The sequence below is a fragment of the Eubalaena glacialis genome, chromosome 2 (assembly GCF_028564815.1).
Source record: "Eubalaena glacialis isolate mEubGla1 chromosome 2, mEubGla1.1.hap2.+ XY, whole genome shotgun sequence".
NCBI classification, from domain to species: Eukaryota; Metazoa; Chordata; class Mammalia; order Artiodactyla; family Balaenidae; genus Eubalaena; species Eubalaena glacialis.
This window is the reverse complement of record NC_083717.1, coordinates 11,537,516-11,551,314: the sequence shown is the minus strand read 5'-3', so window position 1 is coordinate 11,551,314 and position 13,799 is coordinate 11,537,516. Positions and strand designations below refer to the sequence as shown.

At 43.3% G+C, this 13,799-nt stretch overlaps 1 protein-coding gene across 5 annotated transcripts in view; it reads right to left on the bottom strand.

The window, feature by feature from the left end:
- The window catches only part of ARHGAP21 (Rho GTPase activating protein 21), a 126,011-nt gene extending 112,430 nt beyond the window's left edge, over positions 1-13,581 (bottom strand). For 4 of the 5 annotated variants that reach the window (XM_061178590.1, XM_061178604.1, XM_061178611.1 and 1 more), the window contains exons 1-2: positions 13,476-13,581; positions 11,662-12,097 (exon numbers count right to left, since the gene is read on the bottom strand). In XM_061178590.1, the coding sequence (XP_061034573.1) occupies positions 11,662-11,742 (81 nt within the window). In that variant the 5' untranslated portion in view covers positions 11,743-12,097; positions 13,476-13,581. Of the gene's footprint in view, positions 1-11,661; positions 12,098-13,059; positions 13,155-13,475 lie in introns of those variants that run through there. The other variant, XM_061178596.1, reaches the window with a different exon arrangement.
- Positions 13,582-13,799: the final 218 nt, after the last annotated feature.

Sequence of the window (13,799 nt, the reverse complement as noted above, 5' to 3'; positions counted from 1 at the left end):
GATTGCCTCACCGTCTTAGAATGGCAACCGTTAATACAAAAGATAACAAGCAGTTAGTGAGGATGTGGAGAAAGGAAACCCCCTGTACACACTGTGGGTGGGAATGTAAATTGGTACAGCCATTATATGGAGGTTCCTCAAAAACTATCATATGATCCTGCTATCCCACTTTTGGGTGCTTATCCAAAGGAATTCAAATCAGGATCTTGAAGAGAACATTATTCAGCCTTAAAAAAAAGAAGAAAATCCTGCCATTTGCAACAACATGGATGGATCTTGAGGGCATTATGCTAAGTGAAATAAGCCAGATACAGAAAGACAAATACTGTATGATCTCACTTATATGTGGAATCTAAAATAGTCAAACTCATAGAAGCAGAGAGTACACTGCCAGGGCTTGGGAAGTGGGGGAAATGGAGAGGTGATGGTCAAAGGGTACAAAGTTTCAGTTATGCAAGATAAATAAATTCTGGAAATTTACACTACAGCACAGTGCCTGTAGCTAACAATACTGTATAGTATACGCAAAATTTGCTAAGGGGGCAGATTATGTTAAGTAGGTTTTATATATGTTACAATAATAATAACAACAACAATAATAATAAAGAGGGTGGGAGGAAATTTGGGGAGGTAATGAATCTGTTTATGGCCTTGATGGTGGAGATAGTTCCATGGGTGTATACTTATCCACAAATTCACTGAGTTGTATATGTTAAATATATACAGCTTTTTACATGTCCATTGTACCTCAATAAAGAAATTTTTAAAAAAAGAAATGAAGGCATCTAAAATATTCAAACTCTGAAGTATCTTTGCATCTAAGAACTATTACAACAGCAGTGCCTTTCAAGACACTACTGGACCTCTGTTTTAACAGCTTTATTTCTAAGTCAATTAGAGAAGCTAGGATTTTCTATTCACTCTCAGCCACACTGTCTCTACTTAGAAAAAGAAAGCACAAGAGAAATCTGTTCACTGCTGCTATTCCTTCTAGATTCACACCCACTTTTTAAGGTCTCTTGGCAAACAGAGCTTAAGGCATTGGGTCCAAACTAAACATCACTTCTTAGAAGAAAATGTCACTTCCCCATACTTGCAACTGCCCTCAAGGACATCAGTTTTCTCAAAAGCTTCTCTTAATCCCTAGAATTCAAATCATTCCCTTTTGAGATACCTATCAACCTTGATGATGCTTTCTGCATCTGTTCACTGGTCTCACTCAGCCTCTTTGTCAGTGACTTTGCTCCTTCTGCAACATCACTTTCACGGACGTTAAGAAACCCTGCTTCTTTTGCAGAATTGGCAGTTGGACACTAGTTTACATTGTCTTTGCAGCACAGTAGCCAATGCATCTCACAATCAGTGAGATTAAAAGACAAGATGGATTCAGTGAACAGATAGAGTAACTGTTGCTGTTAAATGAAGAAGGGTGTGTAAAGAGAAATTATTTTGTTAATGATTAGTTTATTATTATTTATGTTAGAATGATTTTTGAAACCCTTCACAATGTATACTTAGGTAAAGATAGAAATATATCTTTTTCTTTTACAGTAACTTTTCCTATTCTTGATAAAAGAGTTGGTATAAACAAATGATTACAAGATGCCAAAGAAATCACCCTAACAGTTATTTGCTTAAAGAAAATATGCCCTTCTAGAAATGACATGAAACAAATTACTTTTATAATAAATCTAAAAAGTAGCAATAGCTTTTATATAACCAAAGTCAGAGTTCTATCACTTTAAAATATTTAACTTTTGATTAAAGTATAACATACATACAAAAAAGTGTAACACCTATTACTGTAGAATTTTAAAGTGCTCTTTTGACATAACATTTACTTTATTTGAAAAGAATATTATTTTGTTATATTAATGACATGTAGAGGGACTTCCCTGGTGGCACAGTGGTTAAGAATCTACCTGCCAATGCAGGGGTTCAAGCCCTGGTCCGGGAAGATCCCACATGCCACGAAGCAACTAAGCCCGTGAACCACAACTACTGAAGCCTGCGTGCCACAACTACTGAAGCCGCACACCTCGAGCCTGTGCTCCACAACAAGAGAAGCCACCGCAATGAGAAGCCCGTGCACCACAACAAAGAGTAGCCCCTGCTCACCGCAACTAGAGAAAACCCGCGTGCAGCAACGAAGACCCAATGCAGCCAAAAATTAATTAATTAATTAATTTTAAAAAAAGAAATACATTTAATTACAATTAGAAGAAAATAATTATAATTTTAAGCTTGAAAATGTCACTGATTTACAGTCATTTAAATTTTTTCCCCATATTTTTGTTTTTCTTTACATTGATTTCAATTTGGTCAGAATAATTCTGAAACCAGGCTGCCATAAGAACCTAGACCTTGAATATCATTTTGTTCTGTTGTTCTCAAATTCAGAAGATCACCAAGGGACTTTTTTAAAAGCTAAGGTTTTGGGTTCTCATCCCCAAGGATTCTGATTGGTTAACTTAATGGTGGGGACATGAATCTGTAGTTTGAAAGGCTGTCCAAGTGATTCTTAATGATCGTCCAGATTTGCCTGATTTAAATTCCTACCAGGGCTTCCCTGGTGGCACAGTGGTTAAGAATCCGCCTGCCAATGCAGGGGACACGGGCTCGAGCCCTGGTCCAGGAAGATCCCACATGCCGCAGAGCAACTAAGCCCGTGCGCCACAACTACTGAGCCTGCGCTCTAGAGCCTGCGAGCCACAACTACTGAGCCTGCGCACCTAGAGCCTGTGCTCTGCAACAAGAGAGGCCACCGCAATGAGAAGCCCGCGCACTGCAACGAAGAGTAGCCCCCGCTCGCCGCAACTAGAGAAAGCCTGCGTGCAGCAATGAAGACCCAACGCAGCCAAAAATAAATTAATTAATTTAAAAAATAAAATAAAATAAAATAATAAATTCCTACCAAAGCAGGAATCCTCTCTGGAGGCCCGTAACTGAAGGTCATCCCACCTGTGCAAAGAACTCATTCTATTCCGATTAACTCCTAATTTAACAAAAAATTTTCTTCTGAATTCTGGAAATTGGCCCATCTGTCTATCTGCTGATCCTAGTTCTGCCTTTTACAGCCACACAAAATAAATCTAATCTCTCTTCCATATTACAATCCCTGAAGATATCTTTGCATAGTGCTTTTTAAGAGTTTCTTTTCCTCTGTCTATAAAATTGACATATATGTGTGTGTGTGTGTGTGTGTGTGTGGATATATATATATGTGTGTGTGTGTATATATATATACACACACACACATATATATATATATCTCCCTTATAAGCAGAGAAGGGTGTCTATAATATAGTATTAAATGAAAAATAAGTAAACTGAAATATTTTTAGTTTCCTAAAAGCATTATAATAAAGATCTGATTTAAACTGGGTGCCCAGAGTACTTCCTCCTCCTCACATTCACTAGGTATGTAATGTTTCCAGAAGCCAATATGTAGAACCCAAAGGAGAAAGTAGGTCTCACTGATCTAGCTAACACAACTTCTCTTAAATACAGAATCTGTGTTTATTAGGAAAATACTGGGGATTAAAGATATCTAGATATCTTAAGGTTAAGGAAAAAAAAAAAAAAAAAGGTGCCTGTTAATCCCCAAGATCACAGTAGCTAAGACATATCCAGAAGAAATGTAATCATAAATCCAGTTTTCTAGATTCTGATATTTAAGGATATTCTCCATTCTAAGGAGGGAGAAAAATCAGAAGGTTCTCAAGAAAATAAGTCCTGTCAAGATCTATTAAAGATGAATGCAGTGAACCAGAGTTCAAGTCGAGAGGCTACGTCTTCATTAGGTTATAAGAAGGAAAAAGAACTTGTGGGATTATAAGCAGACTACTGCTCATAACTATGCCAGGTGTCTATTCAGAACAGAGATAAGCAACAAGGGGAAAAGGCAATAAGTAACCAAGTCTGAATCAAGAACACACCCAGTATCCAATAGAAGGAAGGTTCAACAGGAGCTGGTCTAAGGAAAAATAAATAAATTCTTTAACTCGCCATTTGTTGATAATAACAGTTTTTCTGGTCTGCCTAAAAACTTTCCCTAAAATAGATGAATATTTCAGAAATATCAAATTTGGGTTTTAAATCTATTCTCTTATTCACAAATCTACATGGTGGATTTTTTTCCATATTAATAAATAACTAGAAAATAGAGGACTTATAAAAAACCAATTTCCATCACACTAAGTTTCTTAAACCTATAGTACAGTATATCCATTTGTCTTCAGATTATCTTCGAGGTACAAAAGGCCATCTTCCAGATTTTGTTGTGAAATAAACTATCTGCACAATACTCAGTTTTTTAAAAAATACGACAACTTAAACTAAAAAACTCTTTTGGTAGAAGCAATCCAAAACTGAGCTTTTGAGTGAAGACATCTTCCTACTGCAAGCCAACAGAATATATCGACGGCTCGTAATATTTTTAACACACTTAATTCCTTACGGTCAATTAAAATTAAATAAATACTAGGACAATCTAAGTCCAATAACCTTTCATTTTACTAATCTAATCACATCAACCAGAAAGAAAAACAAGTGCCTACCATATGGTCTTTCTGTAATAGAAAATAGCTGCATTCGATAACAGCATCTGGGCATCTACATCCAGCACTGCCGATACTTAAATCATCATGTTGTTAAATATAATAAGATGACGGGTCCCTTCACAAAGCAAAGAACAAAAGAAACTGAGTATCACGTTTGTACCAGATTATGTGATCTGGTAATGACTAAAGAAATGAGGAAGGGACTAGAGATTCTGTAAGCAAGGCACAAGGACTTCATAAAATGTTTCACTTGGAAGAAATGAATGCTACAAAACACTAACAATGTGTGGAGGAATCTTCTTAGATCTGGGTACTCATTTTGTTGATGGCTCTTATCTTGAGATGGGTTCCACTCAGTACCTCCAAACCCAGACCTCTGCTGCTGCCGCTCTTCTTAATGCCAACAGGCTATACTTTTAACCTTAATTTGCAGTGTAAAGCTTTTAACATACAATGGTATTCTGCCATTTAGATTCAAGTATATGAAGGAACACACGTTTCAAATTAAATAACAGTGTTATGTTATACTGTACTATTATTGCTAGCCTGCAATGAATCCTCCACTGAAGAAAACATGTTTTTAAAAAAATGTTTTGAGTAACGTGTATCCTTTTCAAAAAGTGTCTAAGTATTATTTTAAGCAGCATAGGTAGGTTCGCTAGAAACCTGATTTTCACAAGACTGGTAACATATTACCTATTTTTTAAACCTGTAAATGCTGTCTTTTTATTGTAACTTTGGAATTAAACAAAAAAAGAGAAAATACAAAAATAATATAATTCTGCTATTCTCCCCATCCAGAATTAACAACTGTTAACATTTTGCCATAGTCAATGTTGTGATCATTTTTTAACTTACAGTGAAATATTCATGACATTAAAAAAATTAAAAACGTAAGGAAGATTCCTATACTGGCCAATTGTTTTAAGAAAGAAAACATCAGACATACAGTTGGCCCACTGTATCTAAAGGTATTGCACCTGTGCATTCAACCAATGAAGGATCAAAAATATTAGGAAAAAATTTTTCCAGAAAGTTCCAAAAAGCAAAACTTGAATTTGCTGCACACTAGCAACTATTTACATACCACTTACATTGTATTAGGTGTTATAAGTAATCAAGAGATGATTTAAAGTATAAGGGAGGATGTGTAAGGGTATATGCAAATACTACCCCATTTTATATAAGGGACTTGAGCATCTGAGGATTCTGGCATCCACTGGGTGGGAACCAATGCCCTGTGGATCCTGAGGGATGACCCTATTACCTTTCCATAGTTTCGCCACCAGTTTGATTCCCCTCCCCTGGTCTGTTCATTACCATTATCTCACCTTAGCACAAAGTATTTCATACATTTTTACTACACACTGCCTTGGTTACTGTTACTCGGTTACCAGCTTCCCAAAGGTAAGAAAGATGCAAAGAAAAATGTGAACAGCCATCCCAATGGAAGTGGAGGTCTAAAGAAGAACCTACAATTCACACTACACATCGTTATATAATCTAAATTACCTAGATGCAAACTCAAGAACATTTTGGAAATTTTCCTTAGGTCTTCATTCATTCATTCAAAAAAAATATCTGAGGGCCTACCATGTGCTAGACTCCCTTCCAGACACAAGAAATACCAGGTGAACAAAACAAACTGTACTCTTAACACTTACGTACATCATCTGTCCAAATCAATAAGCAAAATCAAATGGAGGAGCACGTCAGATGGAGAGTAAGTGACAGGGAAAAAAAATGAAGTGAGGAAGGAGGGCAGGTTGTGTCATGGGGAGCAGCGGAGGGAAGATCCTCCCAGAAGGTGACTTCTAAGCAAATCTGGAGGAGACAAGGAAGCAGGCCCTGCAGACACCTGGGGGACAGTGTCCCAAGGAGATGGAACACAGCGGGAAGGCTCTGGGGCATGCTGGGCTCGTGTGTCCGCAGAAGGGGGGAGCGCCCGGGAGGTGAGCTCGGGGAGGAGACGGGAGGCTGTCCAGGGGTCTGCAGGCACTCTGAGAACTTCGGCCTTTCATCCTGAAGGAGATGAGAAGCCAGTAGAGGAGCCGAAGCAAAGGAGTGCCAGGACCTGACTTCTAAAAGGTCCACCGGGATGACTGTGGGGACAGACTGCAGACTGGCAAGGGCTAAGCTGAGAGGCCGGTGGCCAGAATTGCAGGTGATGCACGAGAGAGAAAAAGAGGGATCAAAGATCACTCCCAAGACTCCGCCTGAGAGGGTGGGATTGCTATTGCTTAAGACGAGGGAGACTGTGGAAGGAGCAAACGGGGAAGCTGGGTGGGCAGGGGGAGGGGCTGTAGATAAGGAGGAATTTGGTTTGGGATGTGGCTTCTCCACACTCGAGTGGAGGTTCAGAGTGGGCAGGTCAGCTAGATGTGGGCATCTGAATTCAAGGGAGAGGCCAGGGTGGAGAGACACACACGCACACAAATACATGTGTACATGTATGTATGAATGATCAGTTTATACCTGATATTTAAAACCATGAAACTGAGTCTGGAGAGAAGAAAAGAGGGTCAAATGGAGCCCTGAGGTATAGGAAGACTTAGTAGGTCAAGGGGCTGAGGAAACTTCCAAGGCTGAGAAGGAGGGGACAGTGAGGCAGGAGGACCATCAAGACGGTACAGTGTGCTGGGATCTAAATGAACGGTTAATAGAAAACTAAAGCCTTTCCCGCTATGTTCATTGGCTATTTTGACATATATTTATTGAGCACCTACTATGCGCCACTCACTGTAGAGACAAACATGGTCCCTGTTTTCATGGGACTTGCAATCCAGGGGAATATAGATAAATAAACTAGTAAGTGCTCTTCCTGATAAGTACAGGGAGGGTGTTTGAGGATAAGGCAGCAGAGCCAATTAATCCAGTCTTGGAAGGTCAGGGAAAGCTCTCCTGAGTGATGTTGAAGAAAAGACCAGAATGATAGTAAAAATCAGCCAGGGAGGGGTGGAAGTGGAGGAGGGGAGAATGGAAGGAAGGCTGGGAGAAAACAGGATTTATAAGGACCTGAAGTAAAGAGAGAGACATTGTGATGCCCTTGCGGGGGGGGGGGGGGGGGGGGTTGGTACTGACAGTACAGGAAGTACAGAGAGAGGTCACAGATGCCATAGGAAAAGGGCGGGCCAGAAGTCCTCTCAGACTTCTCTCAGGAGTTTGAGCCTTATTCCAAAGGCAATGGGAAGCCAGAAAACTGTTTTAGGCCAGGGAATGCAATGATCAGCTTTCTATTTCAGGAGGAGCGCTCTGGTTACGGCAGATCGGAGAGCTGGAAGGGGGCAAGGCTGGGAGCCTGGGACGCTAGTTAGGAAGCCTGGTCCATGATTCATCGCTGAGATGCAGCTAATCTGAACTCAGGGAGTGGCAGTGGGATTCGGAATGTAGGACTTTGACAGGAGGAAGAAAGAGAGAGAGGGGTCAAGGACTGTAGCCTGGCTTTTGACTTGGACAGATAGGTACCTAGCAGTACTGCTCACCAAGAGAAGGGAGTCGGGGGGAGGGCAGGTTGGTGGTCAGGGCAGAATCTGTTGAGTTTGAACAGCCTGTAGACTATCCAAAAAAAAAAAAAAACTGTATGCTAAATAGGCAATTGGCTATCTAGGTCTAGAGAGCAGCCATAAAATCTGAGATACAGTTGTAAATTAGGAATCACGGGCATGTAGATTAAAGCCCTGGGAGGGTGTAAAATGAAACCTAGGGAGTGAGAAAAGAGTAGAGGAATGGAAAGGCCTGGCTCCTGTAAAAACCAACAAGAAAGAGGCTGCAGAGGAATAAGAAGCCTAAAGAGAGAGCGAGAAAGAGAGACAGATGGAGGGAGAGAGAGCCTGAGAAGGAACAAGGAAGTCTGGGATAAAAGCAAAGTGTACAGTACTCCAGAAAGAAGAGCAAAAGTATGAATTTTTACGTGAATGAATTCGCGCACAGAAAATGCCTTATTTTATTATTTACACTGTTCCAAAATCAACTAACAAATATTTTTCATCAGCTTATAATACGTTTCAGTCACAGGATCATTTTAGCCTCGGTGAAGAAGCAAAACATAAAATGAACTAAGTTAATTAGCATGAGTAAATAGGTTTGTTCTAACAGTAGACAGTGAAAGTGCTAAACACGTGTACAATCCTGTGGAGAAGAGATTAAAAATGAAATAAATGTTAGAAGTGGGAAAAATAATGTGGCCTAGAAAGCTTTGAAGAAAGAAAGAGAGAGAGAGAGAGAGAGAAAGAGCGAGCAAGTCGAACCATAAAGAAGAAACACTATATGATGTGAAAAGGGGTGAAAATACCACAGAGGATTCAGAGTCTATACAAAGTGATTTTGTGAGCAAAGTTATGCAAGGCTAGGTGTCACAGATCAGCCTGTACACATGCGTGCACAACACACACACACGCCCCCCCCAAAAAACACTTATCTGGCTCAGTGAGTGAAACCAATTTTCAAAAATACATATTTAGATGTGAAAAGTATATCATTTTGTGTGAACACAACTATGCTATCCTTACTGTATAATGTCAAGATATATTTTACTGAAGTGTCATAATTCTTTATTTGACGAGGACTGTTTGTTATTTGTTTGTTTTTGACCCTTCCAATATAGTCTTGGGAGGTGGTGCCTACATTCACATAGCAACACAATTAGATTCTAACACTTAATATAAACAAGAAATTTCTGATTGTTTTTCAACAAAACAATAGACCTTATTCACAGCAGGTGGAATTAGCCAATTAGATAAGGCATAAAACAGGGACTCCTTTAATTCACTACATTGATTTTTTCTGTGCTACAAAGTTAGTTTTGGCTAATACCATTAATATTAAGATATGTACTCTCGTTTCTTGGGTAGGTAAAAGCACACACAAATTTATTATTCAAGTACACATTTAGGAACATAGCAATCGGTTTTTTGTTTGTTAGTTTTTTAGCTATTGGTTTTTAAAATTTTAAAAAGAATGTCAGTGCTACTCTAGAATGTAATTCTAATAAAATTAAGCACAAAAATTAAGTGCAGTATTCAAAGACTTAAATATCTGTCAACCCAAAATTGATACCCAAAGTATTCCAGTGGCAACTCTTTTTATTACTAATAAATATTCACAAGATTTAATGTGCATCAGAAGCATCAATAAGACACAACTAAACAGAGCCAGCAAATACAAGTTCCCCTCACTCCTCACGCTGAGATTTTAAAATGTTTTCCGACAGCATACAGCCCCTTTATTTCTATTTCCACATAGAATCCAAGCAAACTATCTGCCTATTCTTTAAAAAGCCAAGCAACACCACAGTTTATTACCAAACCCAACTACTGTAGATAGTCTCTAAATGAGCAAAATACAGACAATACAGTGTTTTCTTGGCTCCCAAACTAGAAATACTACGGCTATGCCAGCAGTAAGGTCCAAATGAAAGCAAATTTCACAGCCCTTAAAAAAAATACATAATTGTCATTGTTAATAAAAGCCAAGTTTGCAACTGGAAACACTGCCTTCTAGCCAAGGACAAGATGTGTCTATTATAAATTCTTGGTTTCCGGGATATCCCTTAAATGACCCCCTCAAAAAAAGTCAAATAACATTAGTTCTTGCAAATACAACGCAAATAGCATGCTAACTAAGGTACTCACAAGTCAATGACAAATAAGGCTTTAAGACCACAGTACCTATCATTATGGAACTACAATACACATTAAGCGATCACTAAGTTGTAGGTAGGCCTTCCAAAAGGAGTTATTATGGTTCACCATGATCGGAGAATTGTGGTGTTATACTTAATCACGTTTTTACCTGTAAGCAGGTGTTTATAAGTGTCAAAAAGTAAAACACTGTTTCTAACTGTAAACCTATAGTTCTAATAAACTGTACAGTAATGGCACACTGTACCTACCTCACTGATTTCTGCATAAACTTTCTAATGCAGTATGAAGTAAGCTGCATGAAGCAAGTTCCTCTGCCTGCTTTATGAACAAAAACTTAACTTCTGACTCATTTTTATTAAGATGCCAAAAATCACACACTGAGAACTAGACCCTGTTTCAATGACCATGAAGTTAAAACGTAACACAAGCACAAAATAAACAATGAGAGTGATGGCTCATTGGGGGATGTTACTGTTATCTAAAGTAATCTTCAACCTTTCCTTAAAAATACAGGCAGCTCAAAAGCAAAATTTAAAGGAAAACAGTATTCAGTATGTTTAGCCAGCAAATTACAGAAACCATCAATAACAAAGTAAACACAAAGGAGCCATTATAGAATTAAACTCCAAATATAAGGAGGAAAAAAGATAGGAGAGGCAACAGGGCATAGGGGTGCCACAGATCAATGGATTTTCTATTTCTCTCCTGCTTGCTCAAAAAACTTCAGAAAGCCTGGTGTAAAATCTTCTGGGCCCTTCCAAAGATGCTGGTCTGAAGGCAGAGCCACCCACCTGACAGCTCAGGCTGACACTCACAGGACTTTTGAGCAGTGAAAGGAAGGGAATAAATAAAAGAACAGGAAAGGCAAGACATTTTTAAGGGAGCTGGAATTACAGCTCCATTAAGCAGTCTTCCAAAGCTGTGCCTAAACTAAACTGTCCACGGGAAGAGACTTATTTCTCTACCCAAAGCAGAGATCCACAGCAACAGCATCAGTGTCGGAGAGAGATGGTGGTCCAGGAGCAACAAGCATTCCAGACAGATGCCCTCTCTCCACCTCCAGAGCAAACCTTGGATACACACACGAAAGGTACAAAGCACCCCCTAACCAGCCCAGCTCCAAAAATACTGGAGAATGGGAACTGTAGGAAAACAGAAGCTTGTAGTATTCCCAGCCACCTAAAAAGGGAGAATTCCATGCCCTGAGATGACCAAGACGGGGACATTTCAAAGTTAAGTAAGGAAAACGTCCTTGCAGAAGAATCACTGGAAGTTCCTCGAAACAAAAATGGGCAAGGCTTCACCTCCCTACCGGTCAAGCTGGGGCACTCCCACCATTCAGTCCAAAGCCCCACAAACCTCTTCTTAGGCCCGGGGGCAACTGACCCCCCACTGGCAGGACACCTCACAGACACAGGTCACTGCGGGCTACACAAGAATGCTGCCTCTGCGCTTACCTCACAGGCGGGGGACCCGCAGGCCTTGAGCTTGTTGTCACCATCTCCCTCCGGCAGACCAGTCCGACGTGTGGCCATCATTTCATTTCAAATTACAAAGAAGGGACCAACCCATGGGAGTCCACATTGGGGGGGAAATGCCACCAGACACCCAAAGGGTAAGAATTCCACACCAGGCTCCTAGAAGGTGCAGTGCCGGTGAGACAAGTAAAGCGCCAGGGAATGAAGGTTTTGATGAAGCGCCTTCGAAATGCCCTGATGATTATTTCTTCGGACTTCAACTGACTTCACCGTCTTCGTCCATTTCTCCAGACATAAAAAACAAAGAAGTGAGGTCTCCTCGGCGGCTAGAAAGCGGTCCCCTTCTTCCTAGCGCTCCTCCCAAGTCCAAGAGCAAGGCGAGCGCGTCGTGCAGTCTCTCCCAAAGAGATCTTTCCTAGAAGAGGGAAAAGTTAAAGGGCATGAACATTCTCCATACACTGACCTTAGCCTTGCTCACATGCCTACCCCAAGCTCGCCTTTCCAACACATGGAAAGATAATTCGGTCCATGCTGATGAAGTATGAAAGATGAAAGAATCTTCCCATACAAAAAGAGAAAGAAAAAGGGGGAAAAATCCTATAAATCAGGGGGAAAAAAAAAAAAAGCTAAACATCAGAACTGCACGGTGGTTGCCTCAAACATGCCCGGCCGTTGTGCAGCCGTCAAGAAAAACCGTTCCCTTTTCAAGTGCATTTTAATTAATGTATTTTCTGGGCAGAGGAGAGGGAGTCTGTGTTCTTCTGCATCACCCGGATAAGCAGACTTAAGGGACGTTTGCTCCCCGCGGGACTAAAATGGGATAATCCTTTTTCAAAAGCCCTCCTTGCTCCCCGCCATCTCCCCAGCTCCCCAAAATAAAAACAAAAAGCCCTGCTCGGACGCGACTGGCGGCTCGGCCGGCGTCTCCAGGCGGCCTGGGGCACCCGGGGCGCCCGCCCTCCGCCCTCCGCCCCTGCCCGCCGGTGTCCCCGAGGAGGCGGCTGTTTTCCTTGGCCCGCGGCGGGGCTGGGTGGCGACGGCGCGGGGCCGGGCGGGGAGGTGCGCGCGGCGGCAGGAGGGACTCCCTCTCCGGGGCATTATTCCGGAGCTACAGAAATGAAGCCGCAGCCCCGGCCACTTTTATTTAGTTGCCGCGCCGCAAACTACGCCTCGACACGGTCTTCCCCGTTCCCCGTGGCCACCTAGGGAAAAAAAAAAAATAGGAAAAAGAAAACCACCACCCACCGACCACTATTTCCTCCGCCCCTTCCAGAGGCGGGTCGGGGATCTCGATCTCCCGGGAAGGGCGGCCCAAATATGTACTTTCCAAAACGAACGGGGACACCCGGGGGAAAGGCCCAAAGCGAGGGGGCTCACCCTGCGCGCCCCGCCTGGCCCGGCTTCCGAAGCGCGGCGGCGAGCGGCGGCGGGGACGCTGGCCGGGCGCCGGGCCCAGCCGGTACGCTCTAGGCCGCAGGCTCGGTTAATATTCATGAGCGGACGGGAGCCGCCCCTCCTCCACGGCCGGCCGGCGGGACCCCGGCGCCCGCCGCCGGCCTTTGTGCCCTTCCCTCCTCCCGCCGGCCTTCCCTCGCTCCGCACACGCGGGCGCAGCCCCTCCGCCCCCGCCGGGCGCCCGCCGCCGCTCCCTCCGGCCCCGCGCCAGCGCCGGGGCGGGCTGGCCCGGGGTGGCGGGAAGGGAGGGAGCCAGCGGCGAGCCCGGCTCTCCCTCTCCACCCGCCCGCCGGCCCTGCGCCCCGTCGGCCGAGGCGGAAAATAAAGCAGACACGCACCGGAGAAAGCGCGGCGAGTAGATCCGCACCAAGCCGGCCGGCCCCCGGACGGCGCGCCCCTCACGCCCGGCGCGCACCGGACCGAGCGGGAGGACGAGCCGGCGCTGTCCTCCGCCGCCGCCGCCGCGCTCCGAGGCCGCCGCCGCCCCCGGCCGGCCGCTCCCAGGCACCGCCGCGACCTGCCCCGGCCGGCCCCGGGCTCTCGGCCGCCGCGGGAGGGCGTGGGGCGGGGCGGCGGCCGCCGGACTCTCCCCTCGCCTCGCCGGGCCGGGCCGGGGCCGCGCTCGGGCGCCCGCGACCGCCAAGTGACAGAAGTGCCTCGTT